The following is a 22,497-nucleotide window of genomic DNA, read 5'->3' as shown; positions in this document are numbered from 1 at the left end:
TGGTGTTGTGGAGCAACATATTTAGGCCAAAATGTGTTTACATTGTTGTGTTTTGGGCACAAAGATGCTGCACATGAGAAGGGTGATGATGCTATTGATTAACAGGCAGTGGCTCCATCAAGCAAGAGAAGCACTACAAACGTGCAAACAAAGACTGGGAAGAAGATAAACAAAATGAAATTGCACATATTAAAATGGTTCTTTGTAAATGTCTTATGATGGTCACTGTTTAAGATGATACACACACTTTTATTACTGCAAGGAGGACACTGATTACTGGAGATGAAAACTGTTGTTGATGACTGCATGTTAACAGTGACTTCATAAGAAAAGTAGTCTAGTAGCGATTTTTCTTCTCTAGGTCTACATGACCCCACATTTACTGTTTCCTCTTTTGGGCCTCTTTAACTCAAACCTGGCACCAAGCGGATATGGTATATGGTTTTCATGTGCATGCAGGTTTAAAGAACGTGCAGAGTTGTCTCTGCAGCACCTTCACACCTTTGAGATGCAACACCGGCACAGAGCCCTCATCAGACACTGAGCTCTTCATATGTGGAAGAGGAGGTAAAGATCTGTTCACTGCTGGTGGAGGTGAGATTATGCATCCAGTTGTATGAAACTGCACAGGTCTAAAAATAAATGCAGAAAAATAGATCTGATGAGTAAAAACATGTCAAGGTACTGTAATCGTCAATTACTGTAGCCAGGCCAACTTTACAGCTGGAGTGGATCTGTCAGTGACATGAGTTGCATTCATGAGAAGGCATGAATCTGGAGACAGCTCCTAATGAGGGAGGGAATTTAGTTAAACAGCATTTCACTGGGATTGCTAAAATTTTGGATGACCGTAAGGGTTTAATTTAAAGTGGACTATGTAAATATGAGGCCATTTCCAGCAACAGCAACGTCCAATGCATCACTGAAAATAGTTAAGGGTCAACTCACATACAGGAAGAGGACATTTTGAGGAACTAAAAGTTACAAATTGACAAGAACGAGATTAACAGTCAGAATTAACCAAAAAATCAAAAAGAAAATCCAACTATATCAGAATGCTTGTTGCTAATGTGTTAGCTCCTGATTAGCATAAACATAACTAATTAAAGTTGTTAACTCTTAATACTCATGATACCGTTTAATGAGGAACGGTGTTAGTACTAGTAGTTATATCTCCATTTGTGTTGTCAGTCTCTGTTCTCAATGTTGCAGTCAATATTTTTTAACATAACATAAAAATCTATCTATCTATCTATCTATCTATCTATCTATCTATCTATCTATCTATCTATCTATCTATCTATCTATCTATCTATCTATCTATCTATCTATCTATCTATCTATCTGTCACTGATGACCCAATACACCCACTTTTAAGAGTGTTACTTTAATAAAATAGAAATTATATCAGGTGGTCATACAAATGTCCAATTTAAAAACAGAAAAGCGGAAGCATCAAAAATCACACAACATTTTAAACATTTAAAGCCACAATATCAGATATTTATTCACATAGTTAAATCATTAAACAAATATATCCTTTAATTTAAAAAAAGAAAAAAAAGAAAGAAAAAAAAGCTTATCTGCAGTGCATCGCTCAACCTGGAATAGCTGCACAATAGAGAGACTGCATAGGTGTAACATTAGTGTGCAAGTCTGCTGTGGATGGAGTGAACGCTACATGGAGAGGCTCAGATGACGTTGTGGAGGACGGCGACAGTCAGTGCAACGATCGTCATGGAGGAGGAACAGGTGGATGCAGAAGATCCCGGTGCCACAAAGGGCTCTGTGTGTCTGAGCATCCAGTCCTTCTCCACATGTAGTCCCTGTTTGTCAAGCTCAGGACCCACTATCCTGCGGATTGTCTCGTAGTATTTATTCAACCATTGAAGCTGGAGAGAGAAGAACATTGTCCATGAAAGAACCAAAGTTTTACACTGCCAGCAAGTAAAAGCCAAGTACCTGTTTCATATAGATACATTTGATGAAATTTGGTTGAAAAATTAGGAGAAAACAATGGACACCATGTAAAAAATAAAATCAAAAGAAACATAAATATCCCTGTATCTTCTTGTTCTAAAGTGAAATCTATGGGGATAGAATACTGACATAAACCGCACACTCAAATCAAACATCCGTGCGTGCTTTTTTATTTTGTATCCTGCATCTCTGCCCCCTGGAGCAATATTGTAGCCTGCCAGGAGAAAAACAGCACGAGCATGCGCAGAGTCAGCTCGCAATACTTCCCCCTGCTCGCGCGTGCGTAGACTGCTGTTCGCAAAACTCTCCTCGCTTAGAAAACTTTCCCCTGCTTGCGTGTGAGTGCTTGTTTTTAGTGGGCGGGCCTAGGAGAGCATGCCAATCACCACTGTATCCCCGAATATAATTGGTTGAGCGACTTCGCCAAGTGGACAGCAAGGTACGGCAACACCACTAGGAAAAAACGGGACAAACCACACAGCCCTGAATGCCTGAATGACATGTTTTGTGATTTGGTGTCTTGACTTGAATGTTTGCAAAATGTCACACAGAGCAATGAACTTCGGTATGTTTGTCTGAGTGCTGTCTTTTCTTTCCTCCGTCGTTGACATACTGTAATCTGATAAAACACTGATCATTTTTTGATCCCATTTGCGTGCGCGGTTTATGTCAGTATTCTATCCCCATAGAAATCAACTATTCCACACAGTTCAATACTCAGATCACTTTTGTTTTCTAAATTCTGCCCCTTCAAAATATACTGTGGCCTACCAAAATTGTTACTTAAAGGGATAGTTCAACATTTTGGCAAATTGGCCCATTGCCATAATCGCTATAGTCATAGCAGTAGGTTCGTTACTGTTAATTGTCGGTGCAAGCTATTTTTAGAATGGCCGAGCAGAGCTGCAAGCTGCTCAGAGCTACGCTACGGAGGCTCATGGGATTTCTTGGTTTCCCTCATCAAACTCATCAAATACACAATCCAACAACTCCAAAACACATTTGTGGACAAGTTGTGACCTGCACATTCACCACGCTATGAGATAATAACAGAACGTTACGAAACGGAGCCATTTTAGAGATAAATACAGAGACTGCTTGCTGAAAAACTGTCCCTGAATGCAACGCGCATCAGCGGTTTTGCATGAATTTTCCCCCAAAACAACTCTGTCTGGTAACGTTCTGTTATCTCTCAACGTTTTGGAGTTGTTGGATTGTGTATCTGAGTTTGATGAGGGAAACCAAGAAATCCCATTAGCCTCCGTAGCGTAGCTCTGCTCCGCCGTTCTAAAAATAGCTTACACCGACAAATAAAGGTAACAAACCTACTGCTATGACTAAAGCGATTATGGCAATGGGCCAATTTGCCAAAATGTTGAACTATCCCTTTAAATAAAAGTAGTACCAAACCACAATAGAAAAGCACTAACAAGTAAAAGTTCTGTTCTTCTATTTAAACTCCTATTCCTAAAGAAAAGGGCCCCTGTAAATGATTAATGAAACTATTTTACATCACTAAATCTGCTCCATCTTTATCTAAGAACCCTTAACCCTGTTGTGTTCATAGATGGTTGATATATGCAATGGATTAATTTCAGTTGGAAAACAAAAGCAAAGTTTTTTATCAGTCCAGCCAAAAGTTGACAGAGTTCCTCTATATCTCTGAAAAGTTTCTTTGTTGAAAAAATATCAAATTTCTCCTCAGATTAGAAAGAAACAAAAAGCAGAAGTCAGACTTCACACGTGGTTTTGTTGATCTCTGAGCTACAGAGAAATTCAAAAGATCTAAGTATTGAAGGGGGTTTTGAGAGGAAACCAGTTATTTTAATGCAGGGAAATGAAGCAGCCGGCTGATGTCACACTGTTATTCTCAAAGGTATTTTCATATTTAACACAGGAAACTCATTGCATTACCAAGGGAACAGAGTAAGATTATCTTAGCTTGGCAGTGGGTTTAAGTTAATGTGTTACGAGATTGGGATGTCTAATACTTCATTAGAAAAATATATGTTGAATTTCTTAACATGCAGGGTCCTGTGAAGGTCTTACCTGTTCTGAGCTGAGAAGAGAAACGTCAATCAACTTTCTGTCGTATGGAACCAGCGACACAGTGTCAAAGGTCAGAAAGTTATGACCATACTGAGTAAAAGACAAAGAAGCACATTACTCATAAACTAATGGCCTTACTTCACACACAAAATAATAATGTAGAAATGTTCTATTTTTGATCAAGCTATCTGAAACTACCTTTGTTTGGACAGGTACAATTACAGCAACGTCTTCGATCCGGATCCCAAAGTCGTTCTCTTTGTAATATCCAGGTTCTTAAAGAAAGACACGATAAGTTTGGTATTGTTCAAACATTTTAGACATGAAATGCAACTACATTTGAAATTAATTTGCATTAAAATTGTCATGATGTTGGTTCAGTCTCACCTATGGATGTGAACATGCCTGATCTGAAGGGAATGTTGTTGCCCTGGAAACCAACGGGCCCTGAAGGGATTTGACAACATGATGGTAATCAAAATACAGATAACATGACAATTAGAAACTGTGATGGGTCTCTACTCTACTAAATTTGTTCCTTTTCTTTTGTTTTTAATTATTTTAACCTAAAATTAGTTGTTGTTTCCTTTATTTTATTAAATTTTGTATGATTTTGTTTGCAATGCTATTCAAGCTATATTAATGTTTTTTTGTTTGTTTGGTTTGCCTTGTTATTTGTGTAATTACTTTTTATACTGTAGGTGAGGTTAAAAGATAAGCCCAGAGTGGGTTTTTTTTTTTTTACTTCACCCGCACATATTATAATTTTTTTTCTACATTTATTTTGTTGATTCTACAGTTGTGCAAATAAAACTTAAACTTAAACATAAATTGTGTTTTTAATAAGTAGATATAGAAGTTAAATCTGGGGGTGTAAGCCTTACACTCATGAACGCCAAAGTAGTTTCCAACACCATGACCTGTGCCGTGGCCGTAGTTGAGGCCGACCTCCCACAAAGCCCGGCGACCGAGCATCTCCATGTTTACACCTGTTGATAAACAAGAGCAGCATACAGTAGAGAGCTAAAATCAAACATCCTGCTGCTGATGCAGAGACACAGCCACTCAAACAATGACGCTGAGTGGAGAAACAGGGCTCTCTAGTGGTGAAACTGGGAAAAGTTTCAGTGTCGAATGTAACTTTAAACATGAATTAAGTCTTTCACGTTCTCACCTCTTGTCCCTGACGGAAATACGGTTCGGGATATCTCAATGTTTCCCATGAGCACTCGAGTGAAGGCTTCCTGTGGAGCAAGACCTGTGGTTAGTGACCATATCAGTTTACCAACCTGAATTTGTTATCCCCCACCCATTATACCATATACTATGTATACTTCATTTGTACATAAGTAAATTAATAATATTATATTGTATAAAAAGATCAGGGATAAAGTGTCATCTTATCCTGTAATAATGTAACTAATAAAAATTCCAAAGGAAACTAATTCATAGCAGAGGAGTGAGACAGAAACTCCGACTGCAGTCCACATGATTAGCCATCTGTTGTATTTTGACTACAGATAAACATTCACACTTTCAATAGGACATTAAAGATGTACCTTCTGCATCGCTGTTGGTGTTCCCCAGTGGACTGTCCGAGTGATGTCAGTGGTGCCATCTCTGATAGTAGTGGTGGTATTAGTAATAGTGAGAGACAGGATCACGCATTTCAAATGCAAGTGATGTGAAGTGAAACTGTGAGTAGTTTGTTTTTTACTCACAGATACTGGCCACCAGAGTCGACCAGGTACATCTCATCAACTGTCAGCTTTCTGCTGCTTTCTTCTGTCGGGCTGCAACACAGAAAAACAGGAAATAACAGCAGCACAACAACTCTCTGGAGCACATTATCTTTTGTATTACTGTTAAAACGGTCCACAAAGACTCCACAAGCCTCTAAAGGATTTAACAGCTTCTTGCACCAGGCTCACTTGTAGCTTATGTGGATAGTTTACTGACGTTTTTATCAAACGTAACTTCAGCAGCAGGAAACTGTTGACTTCTTTTAGCAACAGAAGATATTTATAACCCAGGACATGACAGTATCTGGGATTGACTCAAAACAGCAGTGCTGTTGTTTGTGGTGATAATGAAACATTTCCCCCAGTGCAATGGTGTTGGTTATTAAGTGTAAAGGGATAGTTCAACATTTTGGCAAATTGGCCCATTGCCATAATCTCTATAATTTTAGGAGTAGGTTCGTTACCTTTAATTGTCAGTGCAAGCTATTTTTAGAACGTTGGAGCTGCTCAGAGCAAATGCTGAGGCAAATGCAGAGCCTGCTTGCCAAAAAACTGCCCCAGACAGGAACGTGCATCAGCGGTTTTGCATGAATTTACCTCTAAAACAACTCTGTCTCGTAACGTTCTGTTACTATTACTATTATCTCATAGCGTGGTGAATGTGCAGGTCACAACTTGTCCACCAGAGCGTTTTGGAGTTGTTGGATTGTGTATTTGATGAGTTTGATGAGGGAAACCAAGAAATCCCATGAGCCTCCGTAGTGTAGCTCTGAGCAGCTCGCGGCTCTGCTTCGCCATTCTAAAAATAGCTTGCACCGACAATTAAAGGTAAGGAACCTACTGCTATGACTACAGTATAGGGATTATAGCAATGGGCCAATTTGCCAAAATGTTGAACTAACCCTTTAAGTGTATACGTTTTTTTTTTCTTATAATGGAGCGCTTTGACACAGAGAATGACTTCATGCCAGTATGGCTGCACAGGTAATAATTGATAGTAACATGAATTCTTTGGACTTTTTATTGAAAAAAAAAAAGACTATAAAATGCATGTCACAGTGCTGACCTTCAATTATTAATCTTTTTCACAATGTCAGTCTTATAAAGGACAAGAGAGAATATGAGTGAATCTTACCTGTAATGAGCAAGAGCAGCATTGGGTCCACTTGCAGAGATAGTTTCAAAGCTCGGACCTCTGCTGTCACTCTGTTTGCTGTAATGATATTTAGCAGTGAACTGAGACACTTTTTGCTTTTGAATTAATAGATATTTCTGAGTTTGAGCTTCAATGTTTTTACAGCTGTAATACTTTTATATAACTTAGTGATGTTTTCTAATCTCTTGAGCATTCCTAATGTGCATCAATTCTCCTCCATCGCGTGTGTTTACATGTTCACTCACCTGCGACACTGATTGACGTAAGCTGCAGCAGTCAGCTCCGTCTCCTTCCCCTCGGGCACAGCCTTCTCCAGCCACATCAACAGCTGGATGACAGCGACTGCATCCCTCACCTGCAGGGAGCCACAGTGACACACAGGATGACACTCAAGGTGGCTCACTGAAGCGTTAAAGCAATGAGTGAGAGTGATTATTAAATGCCTGCCAGGTCTGAAAATTAAGACTGATAAATGGATTTCTGTGGAGATGATAGTCTCATATGAAAGTGTTGTCTGGTTGAGTAAAATCAAAAGTTTCATATTTTTAACGATAACTGTTTCTTTATAGGTAATTATGCGCTATGTGGGTGTCTGTATAACTTCATTATGTCTGTGTGCACATGACATACATGAGCATCCCTCAGGATTCGCTGCTCAGTGTCGTCCTTCACAGCTTTAGTCGTCAACACGGGAGAGTAGGAGCTTGTCATGAGTTTGTCCTGTAATGTATGATGCAGAGAAACAACCGACAATCATTAATAATGCAAAAAATATACATTATAACAGTATGTTTTGTTCATTCCTTGTATTTAAATGATTTAACCTGCTTTCTTTGATTTTAGACAACAGAGAGGCAGCTGTAAAACAAACTGTCAACACAGGATTGACATTTATCACCCATACAATTGTTAGAATGAATAAGTCAGCTAATAGTTTACATCCTGAGGACACAAAGCAACATTAATGTTTATTTAGTGTAGCATTTTTAGCCAGCTTTATGCTCCACCATGTTCACCCCCTTTAACAACTCTCTACAGAGCTTCACGTGAGTCGTTAGAGCAGAGGGAGGAGGTGGAGGACGGTGGTTAAATACACAGATTACACCTCAACCACATTCCTCATTTCACCAGTTCACAAGCTGAAACCGCAACACGAAACTCTACTCACTGAACAACAAGTGTGGTCTCATACATTATGAGGAGTGGGATTAATTAGTCCAAATCACATTTGACTGGATTCATTTATGTAACTGTCTCTGTGTTCAAGATGAGTCATCAGATGTGAACATTTTGCTGGAAGATGAAAAGAGAGGCATCTTCATATTGAAAATTTCGTTCTGAATTTAGTCTTCACTGCGAGGGGCTGCTCACGTCACACACAGTGTCATGATTTATTGTTTATTCAGTTTTAAAAGTTGGATTTTGTCCACAGTAGATTTTCAATCTCAGGAGCTGCCAACAAGCAGTGACTCACCACAGCTGCCTTAATTATCTAAAACACAGCTACAGCACAGTGAAACGAACACATCGTTTAACTTTATCTACCCAGTGTGTTTCATTCAAGATAACAAGGTGAATATGCACTGGAGAATATTATGAAATAAAATATCTACATACCTGTGGAGTAATGATCTCATAAAGTGCGTAGTTGGTGTATTCTGTGCCGATCCACACTTTGACCCCAGGCTTTGCCACATACTGCTGTAAATTATCCAGAACACTGTCGTAGGTTTTCAGCTGCACACACAGGGGCCCGTTGCAGGAGGAGTTCAGGTAATCCTTCAACTCATTTGTCACTCTGTCCACGTGGAGAAAGAGCCTGATGGATTTGGTAGAAGGAAAAGTACGTGTTTTATAAGTGACTTATAAAAACTTTCCGTCTGTGTGTGTCATGGAAGTTGCAGGAACAAAGACGTTGAGTTTTGAGGGAAAGGAATTAAGGGAATATGATGTGTTTGCATGTAATCCCTGAAAAAACGGACTTACCAGATCTCATTCATTGTGAGCAGAGTGTAGGAGTAGAAGAAGGGATTGTATGGGATGTCATTGCCACGCAGATTAAACAGCCCTAAAAAGGATGAACAACACAACACAACACGTCTGACTGTCAGCAGCAGAAACAGCTCGCGCATTCATTAACATAGTTTGATAGTTGGATTTTGGGTTTGCACTCACTAGGCACCACTGTAAATGAGAGCCTTGCTCTCAATTGGTATTCGCTGAATAAATAAATAAATAATACCCACAGAGTCTGTTTGCATCTAATATTTGTGTCTGATGTACGTGACTTTTTCTCTGCCCCCCTCATCGAAAACACACTCACTAATTCTGAAATCAGAAGTCAGGAAAGGTTTTCAGCGTGGCAGTTCATCCTGTGTATTATAAAAAGGATGCTTTTAAATAGTGTGCTGCTAGTCAAACACACGGCGCTAAAATCCTGCTTTAATATGTTTATTTCTACTTGCTTAAACCAGCTTCAATCAAATCAATCCCTTTTTAAAAGTCCAAAGTTAGTATAGCTAAGTCTTTATACCTTCTTGAATGTGTTATATGAGTACTGCTAGAAAGCTCCTCAGTCTGTTTCCTACTGTATAGTCAGATTATCTGCCATAATCCCTCACAACAGACTTCAACTCTTCAGGCTATAGTTGTGTTTGTACTTTGTTTTGTTGTGTAGTTTTTGCAAAGTAGTGTATATTCAGAGCTGGCCAGAGGCTGACATCAGCTAAGGAGCTCTTCAGAGCCCTGCAGCCACCAAGTGGCCTACAAATGAAAATGGAACAGAAAATAAACGACTGAGATTACTTCTCAAACATGTTTGAACATTTGGTCCATTGTTCTTGTAATATGTATTTTTTTCAACTGCACCCATGCTAATATTAACCATCAAACAGAGCAGCTTCATGGACAAAGCTACAGAAATACTTACAGGCTGTTTCATCCAGCGCTGACAGCAGAAGAGCTGTGGGTTCGTATGGATTGTCTTTCATCTGAGTTCGGATCTGCTCCACTTTCATCTGCCAGGACCTTTCTGCAAAAACACAATTTACTTTCATTTGTATCCATTTTAAGATCAAAGATTTAATGCTCATTTATGTTGATTTTTTATTATGCATCTTCACCGTATCCTGCATTCACCAATCATATGGCCAACAAGCTGAAAACTGAAAACGGACATGTAACCACCATCTGATGCTGAGTAGTTTCATATTCATCATGGATGATTTACCAGACAGGGTCCCATATACTGTCGGGGCGGTGAGGGTCCTTTCACTGGTCTGTTCGCATTTTCTCATAACACATCCAAGCTGCCTTATAAAGTAAGATTTCCATTCATGTTCGTGTTTGTGTCCAGCTGATATCCAATATTATTTCTCTCTTAGCTCTATTATGGTCTGCACCAACTTGAGAGGGATGTATTTGGCCCATAAGCCACCAAATGTTCTGCTGCGTACATAATTGTTTGTCTGTCACCTGCTGCTGAGCTCGTAGCTACAATGAGGTTATCAGTGTTTTTGCTCAAATTACATAAAAGACACTGAAATGCTTCATAGAGCTGAGCGACCCCTCACCCTTCACAGCTGGTACAGTAGTTGATATGTCACTAGTAGCAACACTGTTCACATTACCATTTTTTGACTCATGTATCCCCTGAAAATAAAGTGTAGCTTTGAGGCTTTGAATCATAGTGATTTTTGTAAATGTGGTGCATCCAAAGTGTAGACACATCTCAGTGCTTTTCTGGTAACTTATCCCTTATCTCTGACATTTCTGTCATCGGTCAAATCGATCATCTGTTGATGGACTCTCTCGCCCCAGACAGTCAACAAGCTTTCATATCTCAAGTATGAGACAGCATTCATAAAAGACTTTCTGAACTCCTGAGTGTTTTTTTTTTTTTACCGGATTGCAGTCAGCTGCGCGCACACACACACACACACACACACACACACACACACACACACACACACACACACACACACACACACAGAGTCACATGGACCATTAGGTTTACGATGCTCTCCATTTGCTCCGTTTGCCTATTCTCTGGTCATAAAGACTAATAAGGCTCATGTGCGTCCAGACAACTTCCTTATCTGGAGACTCTTCCATTTTCTCTGAGTTAGTATTTGATCTGTCCGTCAGCCATAAAAACACAAACAGGCTGTTTATGGCCGTGTTTGCGGAACAGCATATTGTCCTCTGTCCAGTTTGCAGGTATTTATCAGCACATAGATAAAGGGCACCACAGAGTGTACAGCACACACACACACACACATGTTAGGAAACTCACGTATGACTCTGTCTGGCAGGCGGGTGATGCTGTCGGGTGGGACGGCCGGTCTGTCGGTCCACACTTGGTCCACCAGGTTCGTAGGGATGGACTTGAGGCTGCGATTGCTGGACTCCAGATTGAGCTCGTAGCTCTCCTGTGTTTCTAATGGAGGAAATTGCAGATGATTACAAACACTGAGCCCAATCAATCGCAAAGTAAACAGTCTGCATGGCGTCTGGAGGCTCCATCAATAATTTTCCATCTACTTAGGCGAGCAGCTCGTTGATGCTAATCTGGACTGACAGGAGGGGAAGCAGAATAGAGACTCACTGAGGGAGAAGAGGAAGGGATCAAAGCCGATCTGGCCGCCCTGTGGGACCTCAGAGATGAGCCACTCCGCTACGCTGCTGATGGACACTGGGAAATATCACACATGACAGTTAGTCCACCTGCGTTGCATACACAGGTACTGTAGACTAGTGACACAATGATTAAACATTCATTGTGTTTCAGCAAAAATAAATACTTAACTCTTCATAAGATGAAGTTTTTAAAAGGTGCATTAAGCCAAGTGTTATACTGTTTCAGTATAATAAATTATGCACAGATAGATATAAATAATTACATTTAAACACAGGGAATCAGTTCAGTTACAAGATGCTATGCTATGAAAACACTTAATTGTAAAATGCCATGAGGGCACAGGTACAGATGAATCATATAAAGAAGAAAAACATGTATTGTTTAATCATAGTCAAGATGACAGTAAAGCGGCTGTGACGGAGCCGTAGCTGTAAGCGTTCAACACACTGCAACCAAGAGCAGAAAAACACCAGTTTTCTGTGATCCAATAAAAAGACCCAAAGCCAAAATTGTGTTCGTCCATCCCTCAAAACTTCCCCAGCACCGTTTGTGGCTCTCAACCTCAAGCACATTTGTTCCCTCTGAAACCAGTCAGTACATTTGTTGGAGCCTATTTTCATCCATGGATTAATACACATTTGGCGCTCTTTGGATTATTAATGGCAGCAGGACTCTGGCGATGTACATTGTTGTGTTGTTAAACTGACACATACAGTAAAGTTGGGTCAGACCTCAGCTACACAGACAAAATGTGTTACTAAGAAACAAAAATGGCACAAGGCGGCATAAAGAAATGTGCTCTGACCAAAACAACAAAGAAAACACAAGTTGTGCACAACAGCAAAACAAAGTTACAACCCATTTTGGGTTGCCATATATGTTCTGTTTTTGTAAGACAGAACACGCCCTGAATTCAGTTTGTCCGGCATGCGCTATTTATATTTGTAAAAGGAGGAGCAACATTTGTCAGGATATTTTAAGACTGCTTCATCAAAACCACAAACATTTCATTGGAATCCATGGGTGCTATGTTGTCATAACAAGCAGTCAAAATATGAGACCTGCCCACCATCTTTTTCCAGCTCCCAGTTGCAGTCCATCTGTCTCTCCGCTTGAACCCAGTAGCGGCTGTCTGTCCACAGAGCGGCCTTGGTCTTTGTAACCACAGCGGTGCCTGGGGAGACAGCAGCTGTGTTATGGATGGGGCAGTGACAGTGAATTACAAACAGCAATAAAATGTCAGAGTTGACTTAGGACAATGCGTGATGGGCGAGCTAATCTTGAAAAATGTGCACGCATGGGGAGAAACAGGATGGTTAGGGAAAAGCAATGAGGAGATGGCAAACTGGTGATGTGTGGTGGATATAAATCAGGGATTTATCATTCCACTGTTGTACCCACACATGCGATTGATACACTTATAGAAACAGCTGCATAGGTCGCTGAATCTGAATTTTGTAGGAAATGCGACTCATCATGTTAGAGTTTGATGTGGGCCTGGTGTGAGCGGCACATTACTGAGATGTCATCTGTCTTTCTCTTCCCTTCATCGGAACAACAGCTGAGCGCAGAGATCATTAATTCTGCTCACCATTATGGCGTGAAAGACTCATAATTCAGTGGTTGAATTACTCTGCGAGGGTGAGCGCAGACGAGAGGGGGGAAAGAGAGACAGGACGCAACGATGCAGTGAGTGAAAGCGATGAAATCAAATCAACGCACAGCAGGGTGTATGTTGAAGATGTGGGATGAAAGTAGAGGAGCTGCACGACCACGGGACACAGACGTGGGGAGTTGAGTCATGGGGAAGAGGAGGAAGACGAGGAGGAGGAGGAGGAGGAGGAGGAGGAGGAGGAGGAGGAGGACGACATTGTACCTGCAGAGCCTGTGAAGCCGGTCATGAAGGCCATCCTGGAATCACGTGGTGCGATGTACTCGCTCTGACAGAGAGGTAGAGAAGGTTACACACACATGCATGAACACACACTTACAGTACAATACACACCTAAACACACACACACAAGGTTTGGACCCAAAAGAATTAATTATGACGGACAGCAGATGTACCAGGTGAGCGTCAGTGCCGGGGATAATGTAGGCGGCGATTTCCAGGGGAAGCATTTTCTCTCGTAACTTCTGCAGCTGGAGAGTGGTATTTACTGCTGTGCTTGGGAGGTACTGCAAAACACACAGATACACACACACACATTTGTTTTACTACATTCGAGGGGACCAATCATTGACATTATATATTCACTAGTCCAAGACCCAAACCTTAACCATCACAACTAAATGCCTAACCCTGAAACCACGTCTTAACCCCGAGACCGCCTTGTAAAATCATGGGATCCAGGATTTTGGTCTCAACGAGGCTGTCGGACCCCAGAAGTATAGTTGGGTCCCAAACACACACAGGCATACACAAAGGGAGAGAGAGAGAGAGACGGAGAAAGAAAAGTCCTCAGATTTAATTAAAACCTGTGGGACTGCTGATTCATCCCTTTCTGTATCTCCCACTGTAATCATTAACTGTAGTGAATGTGCTGTAATCATTAACTGTAACTGTATAAAACTCGTGCAACATGTTTCATAATAGGAAAGTGCTGTTTGACTATTTTCAGGCCAGTTTTATGACTTCATTTTGGTAATTTTATGAATAAGGTCTGGCAAAATCAAAATGCTTCCATTCACATGCAGATCTCACCGGTGGGGACAGAGAGCAGTTCCTCTCCGTTCGCTCATACACTGCAGCATCGATAGCATTTCCTGAAATGACAAATGCCTTGTGGTTAAAAAAGCAAAACAAACTAAAAAAAAACACTCTGGAAAGTGACACAAAGGGCCACAGTGTTTTTTTTTTGGTAACTTATTGAATCTTTTTGGACAGAGTCAGAGGAGTCTGTAGCTATCAGTGTGACTCAAATATCTGGATTTAAGTCGACAAAAACTTCTGGTAAGCCGGCAACAAACAGGATCAAATAACATGTTCACTTTAAGATCATCTGTTAAACATAAAGACAAATAAAAGAAGAGGAATAAAAGCCAAACGCAAATTTAATGCATAAAGTCCTGATCAGTAAATCAACAGGCATGGAGGATGCAAGCAGCAAGTCTTTCATGAGACAGTGTGACATAGATGCATGCAATCAAGCTGATCAGACAGTATTTACTTCATTACAGTAATACAAATTATAAGAAAAAACACTATTTTAAACCATTTCTCCACTTTCTTACTCATCATGAACAAATAGAAACATTCACACACATAAGTGAAGATAGAGAGGAACTTTTTTTTTTTTTTTTACCTGCCAGTGCTGCCAGAGACAGAGTCAGAGCCAACAACCAGCCGGGGGACGGCATCTTCTTGGAGGTATGACCAGATCGACACAGAGCGGCTACAAAGCAGGTGCTCTGATGTGTATGTAGCGTATCTGAGAAAGTGTGTGTGGGTGTCTGGTGAGAAATTATGTGTGGGTGTCTGCTAGTAAGTGCATGACTGTCCTTTCTCTCTCACTCTCCCTCTCTCTTTCCCTCTCTCTCGCTCTCTCTCCTCCTCCTCCTCCTCCACCTCCTCCTCTGCCACCGCTCACTATCTCCTCTCCCTGCGGCCCTCTGATAGGAATCCTGTGCAGTAGCTCTGTGGGAGGATCTTGGGTTTCAGAAATATTTCTTTCTCTTAAAAAAAAAAAAAATGCCCCAAAACACAGAGTGACACACCAACCGTCTATTTTTTCCCAGAGAGAGTTGCTCAACATCTGAATGTTGGCAATTTCCACTATGATGCACAGACCTCTACCACGTGTTTCTGATTTTTAGGGGGGAAACAAAAATCAATAACAAAAAAAACAAAGAAAAAACATTCTCAAATTAGATTTATGTTAAATACTCATTATTCAAACTGATAAGAATAGAGATTCCAGCTCTGCATGCAAAGAAGCTGTACTGAACAAGGACAAGGCTGTTTACTTATAGAGCTCGAGATAGTGTGTGTGTGAGTGGAGTGTGTTTGTCTGTGGACAGATGTAGAATTTTCAGATATTTGCACATGAATGCATGCATGAGTATCTATCTGTGTGTGCAGATCCACAGATTATAGGCAAGTCCTTGTGTAATCCTGCAGAGGATTTCCATTGAAAACGTTTGTGCTTTGGGCATTTTTAAATCCCTGAATTCGAGCCAAATGTAGCATGATGGCACTTAGCTAAAACGAAGGAGATGGACAAGGAGGAGGCAATATCGTTTAAAAACTGGGGCATGCTTTCCGACGGTCTCTCCTGGAAGACATTCACGGTGTTGCACTCAATCGGCTGTTCCCATTAAAAGTGACAGATGTAGCAAATTAAAAAAAGGAAAGAGCTAGAGAGAGAGAGAGAGAAGTATGACGCCTGGGTCCTCTCTCACCTCCACACATCTGGCCTATCACTGTGTGAAGAAGGGGACTGTGGGCATTCATAAAATCACCTAGCCAATTAGTCAGTGCATGGAAACTGCAGAGCCTCTATGGAGCCTGCGAGCGGTGTTGTTGTTGCAGGTTTATGAATCCGTTCCAGCAGATTTATGCACGTACAGGTCGTGATTTAGTGTCATTGCAACTGCCTCATGTGAATACATTTTTATGAGGTATACTGTAGCACCTCTGTGGATTCACTGAGCTTTGATCATAACTTCAAAACCTGGCAGACCTCCAGACCAGAGATGGGGACGAGAGTTTGCAACTTGGACGAGTCAGACTTAAATCACACACACACACATGCACACACGCACGCACACACGCACACACACACACAAATGAAATTTCTCCTCATTTGGACTTGAGATTTAGGATTGTTTTTATTGAATCACCTCAGCAAAGAGTTCATACAAGTCTGTTAATTTGTCAGCAAGGTTTCGCAAAATGAACGGAACAGATTTGCATCTGAACTTGGAGGAGAGACGGGCCAGCGCAGAGGCCTTTACATTTTTGGGGCAGTTTCAGAAAATGTTTCATGCATCCATCATCTCCATTCCTCATCCGTGCAGGGTCATGTGAGGGCTGGAGCCAAAACCATTTGACATTAGGCGTGGACCCTGGACAGGTGGCCAAGATCATTTACTGTACTGTGATGTTACATTTTTTTTATATACAGTCGGAGCGGCCAATCAGAAGGCTTGAAGATGTCTGATAGGCCGGGCCTGTTGTTGGGCCTAGAGAGACAGTTTATGAAATATTATACCCAGAGCAGCCTGGCCAACAACAAGTACAAGTAATAAATCAGTAGTTGGTTACACAGTACAGTATGTCAGTAAAAGACCGCGAGTGCTATGTGAAAATATTTTTTCATAATACCAAGATAATCCTGTACTGTATGTACTACTGTCCAGGATTACTACAATGACACAAAAAAAACTACAAAGGAGAATAAATGTGCCATAACTTCTAGTTGTAGTGTCACCATCAAAGTAAAAGCTGCTTTGTTTCAGCTATTTTTAGACACAAAGTGACCCAGATAGTAAGTTTGATATATCACTACATTCAGTAAAATGGATACACTTTATAAACCATCTGATGAGTTTAATCACAGTAGAAATGCACGTTTTAAATTTGCAAGGTTTATTCAAACCAAATTAAAGCAAACTGTAGATCACATTTTAGAAAGCAAAAATAACAAACTTCATACTGTCTCTTTAATCACAACACAGATATAGGAACATTTTGACTCTGTTTAATGTTTTCACACTTTTGCACAAGCGAGATCGACTCTGACAGTGACCTGAGAAAGATGTGGTCGATTTGTTTCATGGTGCACTGCAGCTTTTTTCTCCCACATCATTTGAAAGCATCTGTACATACAGTCTGTCTGCAGCGCTGTCGATCATCACTAAAATCTTTCCATGTGGAGCATGATTGTGGATTGACAGAGTAAAACTGTGTCTCGCCATCTAAACGACGTCTCCATCCACAGCAGGCAGGTTTCCAGGTCATTTCTCTGGAGACATCTGTTCACAGTGAAACATCTAAACAACATGGAAATGGTTAAGTCTCTTCCTCTTTCTTCTTCACTTTGTTTCCAGCTGGCAGACAACAACAAAAAAATAACAGCTACATCTAGTTAAGAGCTGGAGAGACGGCACAGCTGGACAAATTATAATTTCATGGTCGAGATATGTGACAAAATCAGCATAAATGCAGGTTAATGACAGAATCTGTCCTGCGTGATTGATTAAAACACCTAAAATCAATGTGTGCTTACAAAAAAATGCCTGGACAGAGGACTAAAAAAACAAAACGATGTGCTGACATTTCACCAGCTGTGGACGTATTCAAGGACGTCTGACATGAGAAAAAGGAGATGACAGACATATATTCAGTCGTTTGTTCATCTACTGTAGTTGTATTACAGTTTCTGTTTGACTTTGACCGTATACAACTGCAAGACTCACCGGCTGCTAACGATCTAATCAGATGCTGGTCACTGATCCCTGCTGCCAAGGAAATGAAGCTCAGTGTAGATTAACACAGAGGGACTCGAGCGATAACCAGGTCATATCTCAGCTGCATGATTACAATTCTTCACCCTTTCATCTGTCATGTTAATAATGAGTGGACATGTAGTCCAAAGGCAGCTCTTTAGTCCTGGTGCCAGGCACAGTGCTGCTGAAAGGAGCAGGTGATGAACACGACGCCCCAAGTACAAATCTGATCCACAGACGTTCACCTGAACAACGCCGCTACGTAAGTACAGTACCGTGCATGTGATTTGTCTGGTGCAGATCGGGTCATCACATTATTGCTGAGTTCCTGCTCAGACGGATGTTTATCATCCTCTCATCCTGGACCAACAATCTAGTCGGAGAGGAACTAAAAGGTTGAATTAGTGTTCTTAAATCTCACTTGTAAAAGAGATTATGATCTTTTTACTGCCATGTGGGGGCAGCAGAAACAATGTGTTCACATGACACCTGGTTTCTACCAAATCCCTTGTGAAATATCTGGATCTTAAAGGGATAGTTTTAAAAATTTCACTCATTATCTACTCACCCTCATGTCGACTAAGGGCTGGGAGAAGTTTCAGAGTCCTCCGTGCCTTCTCTGAGTTACGGGGGGTCCGCGCAGCAGTATTTATCCATATAGTGGTTGTGAATACTTACTTCTTACTTACTTGTTCCTTTTGGAACATAGACCATTGATGAATTGTTTACACCCTCCACCCTGGTTGTGAATGGATACCACTTTTCTTCGTCCAAAAAGACACACCAAAAAACATCCAAATACCTCCATACTGCTCGTCTGTAATGTCCCTCTGGTATTGAAGCTCCGACATGAGAAATTGTTCCGCCGGTCAATGCAAATCACACGAGATTTGCACTGACACAGGCAAAGCAGTGAACTGAGACACTGGGAGCTTCCGCTACAAACAAGCTTAAAATATAGACTTATTTAATTTTTTTCAGAACAATTTCTCATGTTGGGGCTTCAATACAAGAGGGACATTACAGTGCACATTTCAACATATTAAATCTAGTTTTAATTTACAGAACACATCTTTCTTTTTTTACTTACAGATTAGAGCTACACTTAAGGCACAAGGATTACCAAGTGATGCCAAGTTATTTGAACATCCCTTGACTGAGCTAATAGATAAATTAAAAACAAGGGGTGTAGTCTCTGCTATATATCAATATATTTTAAAGAAATCATATAAGCCTCTAAGTTTAGATGCAGTATGGGGTAGGGACATATCAGATTGGGATCCAAACTTTGACTGGAATGATGTATGGACTAACGTTCTCTCATCTTCCAGGAATCCAGATCACCAAGCTATTCATTATCAATTTGTACATAGAACTTATCTTACACCCTGCAAGCTCCACCGTATGAAGATCCTGGACAGCTCTTTATGTACTTTATGCTCACAGAATAAGCCAGGAACTTTCATACATATGGTCTGGGAATGCAAACCTGTCATCGAATTTTGGCGGCAGGTTGCAGCTGCATTGTCTTCTTTGACAGCTCAAAATATAACAGCAAACCCTCAAACACTTTTATTAAATAACTTATCCACAATTAATTTATCACAGTGTCAAAAAAGAATATTACTTGCTGGCTTAACAGCAGCAAAAAAGATCATTGCAATGAGATGGAAACCACCGCACACGCTTAACATCTCTCATTGGTATTTGACTTTTCTTGATATTATTTATTTGGAAATATCTACAGCCCGAGTCAATAATGCAAAGCAACAAAATATCTCATCTTGGCACATGGCAGCAGATCAAATCAAATCCAGACTTGCAAGAAGTACTTAAAACGAACACCATGTATTGCAGCTTTCCCTGTCCAGTTCTTATTCTTATTAATCCTGCCTTTTTGTTTATTTACGATTGTTTATTTAGTTATTTGTTTATCTCTAATCACTACTGTTATTCTTATTGTCTTCTTTCCGTTATGATTTCTGTCCATTAAATGGTTAAGGTCCGAAGGGTGGGTGGGGGGTATATGTAAGTATGTGTTGTAATGCTTATTTGACATAACTGTTGATGTCACTACTGCAAATGAAAAAGAAAATATAAAATAAATAAAAAACATTTGATCACAAAAAAAAAAAGAGGGACATTACAGACGAGCACTATGGAGGTATTTGGATGTTTTTTGGTGTGACTTTTTGGACGAAGAAAAGTGAGCACCATTCACAACCATTATATGGACAAATACTGCTGCACCGAGCCCCCCCGTAACTCAGAGAAGGACTCTGAAAATTATCCCAGCCCTTAGTCGACATGAGGGTGAGTAGATAATGAGTGAAATTTGAATTTTGGGGGCCGGTGCGTGGCGCAGTGGTTAAAGCGGCCGCCCCATGTAGAGGCTACAGTCCTCAACGCAGGCGTCCCCGGTTCAAATCCCGCATCGGGCAGACCCTTTCTGCATGTCATTCCCCCTCTCTCTGCCTCCCCCTTTCCTGTCTATCTCACTGTGCTATCAAATAAAGGCAAAAAAGCCAAAAAAAATGTGTGTGTTTGTGTTGTGTGAGGTGGCGGGTCTGTGTTTTTGATGGTTGTTTTGTGCGACTTACTTGTCTCGCCTTTACCCTGTGTATGATAAGTGTTCTTAAATCTCACTTGTAAAAGAGATTGTGATCTTATTTATTTTATTATCACCTGACACCTGGTTTCTACCAAATCCCTTGTGAAATATCTGGATCTTAAACTGTTGAATACTGCACTATGTTGACCAGCAGAGCTATCAACGTGTCTGACTTCTGTTTGGTGCTGGGCAGATACTGTAGTGAACAGTGGATTTTTACAGCTGCTACTCTAAAAACAGCTGCCAGTCGCGGCCAAAAACAATGCTACGAGAAGAAATGAGTGAAACGGAGTGAAAAAAAGACAGTGGAAGCTCAGAGACACACAGACTTTTAAACGGATTAAGAACAGAAATATGTAAACAGGTGGACAAATACAGGCAGACACTGAATAATGATAGTAAAGGTAACTGTGGCCTCAAAACAATCTGGTTAATGAATTTGTTCTGGTGGATAAAAATAAGAACAATTTGTTGACCATGTTCCCTCTTGCCTCATTTGTGTTGCCACCACACTCACCACAACAAGGAGTTCAGTTAAGCCTTTCTATTGCTTCGACCTTGGAACAAATCAACCTCCATTGCAGAGAGTAGAGAGAGCCACAGTATACAGCTGTTAATGTTTGCCCAACATCTGTTGCTTTGCATTGAGTTGGGAAACTTATTGCTTATTGGTCAATAAATCACTGCATTGGACAGACAGATGATTTGGTTTGATAAATACTTTGATAACACACATCAAATAAAAGTATATGGACCAACATTTCAAGTGGTTATGCAACTTTAACCCTGAGGTTTGCACCTTATTCGACCACTGTGTTCTTATCAGTGTTATCTTTGTTGATTTTTATCTTATCCAGTGTCATAACGTTATTTCTTATTTTTTATATTTCTTATATGACCACAGTCAGTGCACATACTATTTTGTAATTTATTCTGATGCGAGTTTATGTCACTATATGTTTCCTGTGTTCTGTGTTTTTACTTTTATGTGATCTTATGAGCTGCAACACAAATTGCCCTTTGGGACATGAAATAAATATTGAACCTGAACCTGAACATGAGGTCAGCGAGTATCTTCAGGGAGGGGTTTAACATTTATCCAGAGCACCTTTAGTGCGGGTTGATCCATTCAAGGTAATGAAGCAACATTTTGTGATTTGGTGGACAAACTATGTCTTAGTTTGAAAACAGAAATAAATAAGTATTAAAACTTCCACTGACAATCCTGACTGTTGTTTGTTGCTGACCTGCATTGTTGACAAGGAATGCGCCCAACTGAGAGTTGAGATCTGCGGATGGAAGCCTGCTCGTCACCCCAAGGTCACAGCCTTTGACCTTTTGGCCTTAGATCTATCTATGTTAGAGCATAAATACGTATATAAGAAGACTAGATGGCTCACCTGACGCTGTTGCCCAATGACATGGCGTCACCACACGGCCGCCATTTGGCTCAGTCAACTTGCTCCATCATAGCATTAATGGCCCTCACATACTCGGGTGTACTTCACTCCGCGGACGTCTGCACGTAGGCTACTCGAGGCGGACTCAATGCAAACCCAAAGCAGACGTCCGCCGGACCCGTCCGCGCAAAGCTCAATTTTTACGACCTGTTTTAAATGTGACACCATACGCTTGACTATGAAATCTCAAATGTCTGCGGACAGTACGCGCACAGTACGCCCGAGTATATGGGGGCCGTAAGCCTATGGTGCATGTTCTACTAAAATAACCAGAACTTGCTCAGTTTTCGACCAGTTTTCGTCGACCAGTTTGTTATGAACGTCAGAAATGCAGTTCCAGTATGATACTGCATACTTAAAATTACGAATAATTTTAATCATGTACTTTTCTATGAAAGTAACATTATTGT

The 22,497-nt window shown here is 40.6% G+C and overlaps 1 protein-coding gene across 1 annotated transcript; it reads right to left on the bottom strand.

Moving 5' to 3' along the window:
- Nucleotides 1-1,371: 1,371 nt before the first annotated feature.
- On the bottom strand, nt 1,372-15,038 carry xpnpep2 (X-prolyl aminopeptidase (aminopeptidase P) 2, membrane-bound). Its single transcript, XM_085789409.1, has 21 exons — nt 14,872-15,038; nt 14,271-14,332; nt 13,634-13,744; nt 13,443-13,506; nt 12,636-12,740; nt 11,534-11,620; nt 11,222-11,365; nt 9,857-9,958; nt 8,914-8,995; nt 8,545-8,746; nt 7,558-7,647; nt 7,173-7,282; nt 6,907-6,984; nt 5,751-5,822; nt 5,589-5,649; nt 5,204-5,273; nt 4,914-5,018; nt 4,417-4,476; nt 4,228-4,304; nt 4,030-4,119; nt 1,372-1,892 (listed from the first exon to the last, which is right to left on the bottom strand). The coding sequence occupies exons 1-21, from the start codon at nt 14,924-14,926 to the stop codon at nt 1,692-1,694; spliced, it is 2,028 nt and encodes a 675-aa protein (XP_085645535.1). The 5' UTR covers nt 14,927-15,038; the 3' UTR covers nt 1,372-1,691.
- Between the last annotated feature and the right edge of the window lie 7,459 nt (nt 15,039-22,497).

The sequence above is a fragment of the Trachurus japonicus genome, chromosome 10 (assembly GCF_045865225.1).
Source record: "Trachurus japonicus isolate A0001 chromosome 10, Traja_1.0".
Lineage (NCBI taxonomy): Eukaryota > Metazoa > Chordata > Actinopteri > Carangiformes > Carangidae > Trachurus > Trachurus japonicus.
This window is presented reverse-complemented; position numbering and strand designations above follow the sequence as displayed.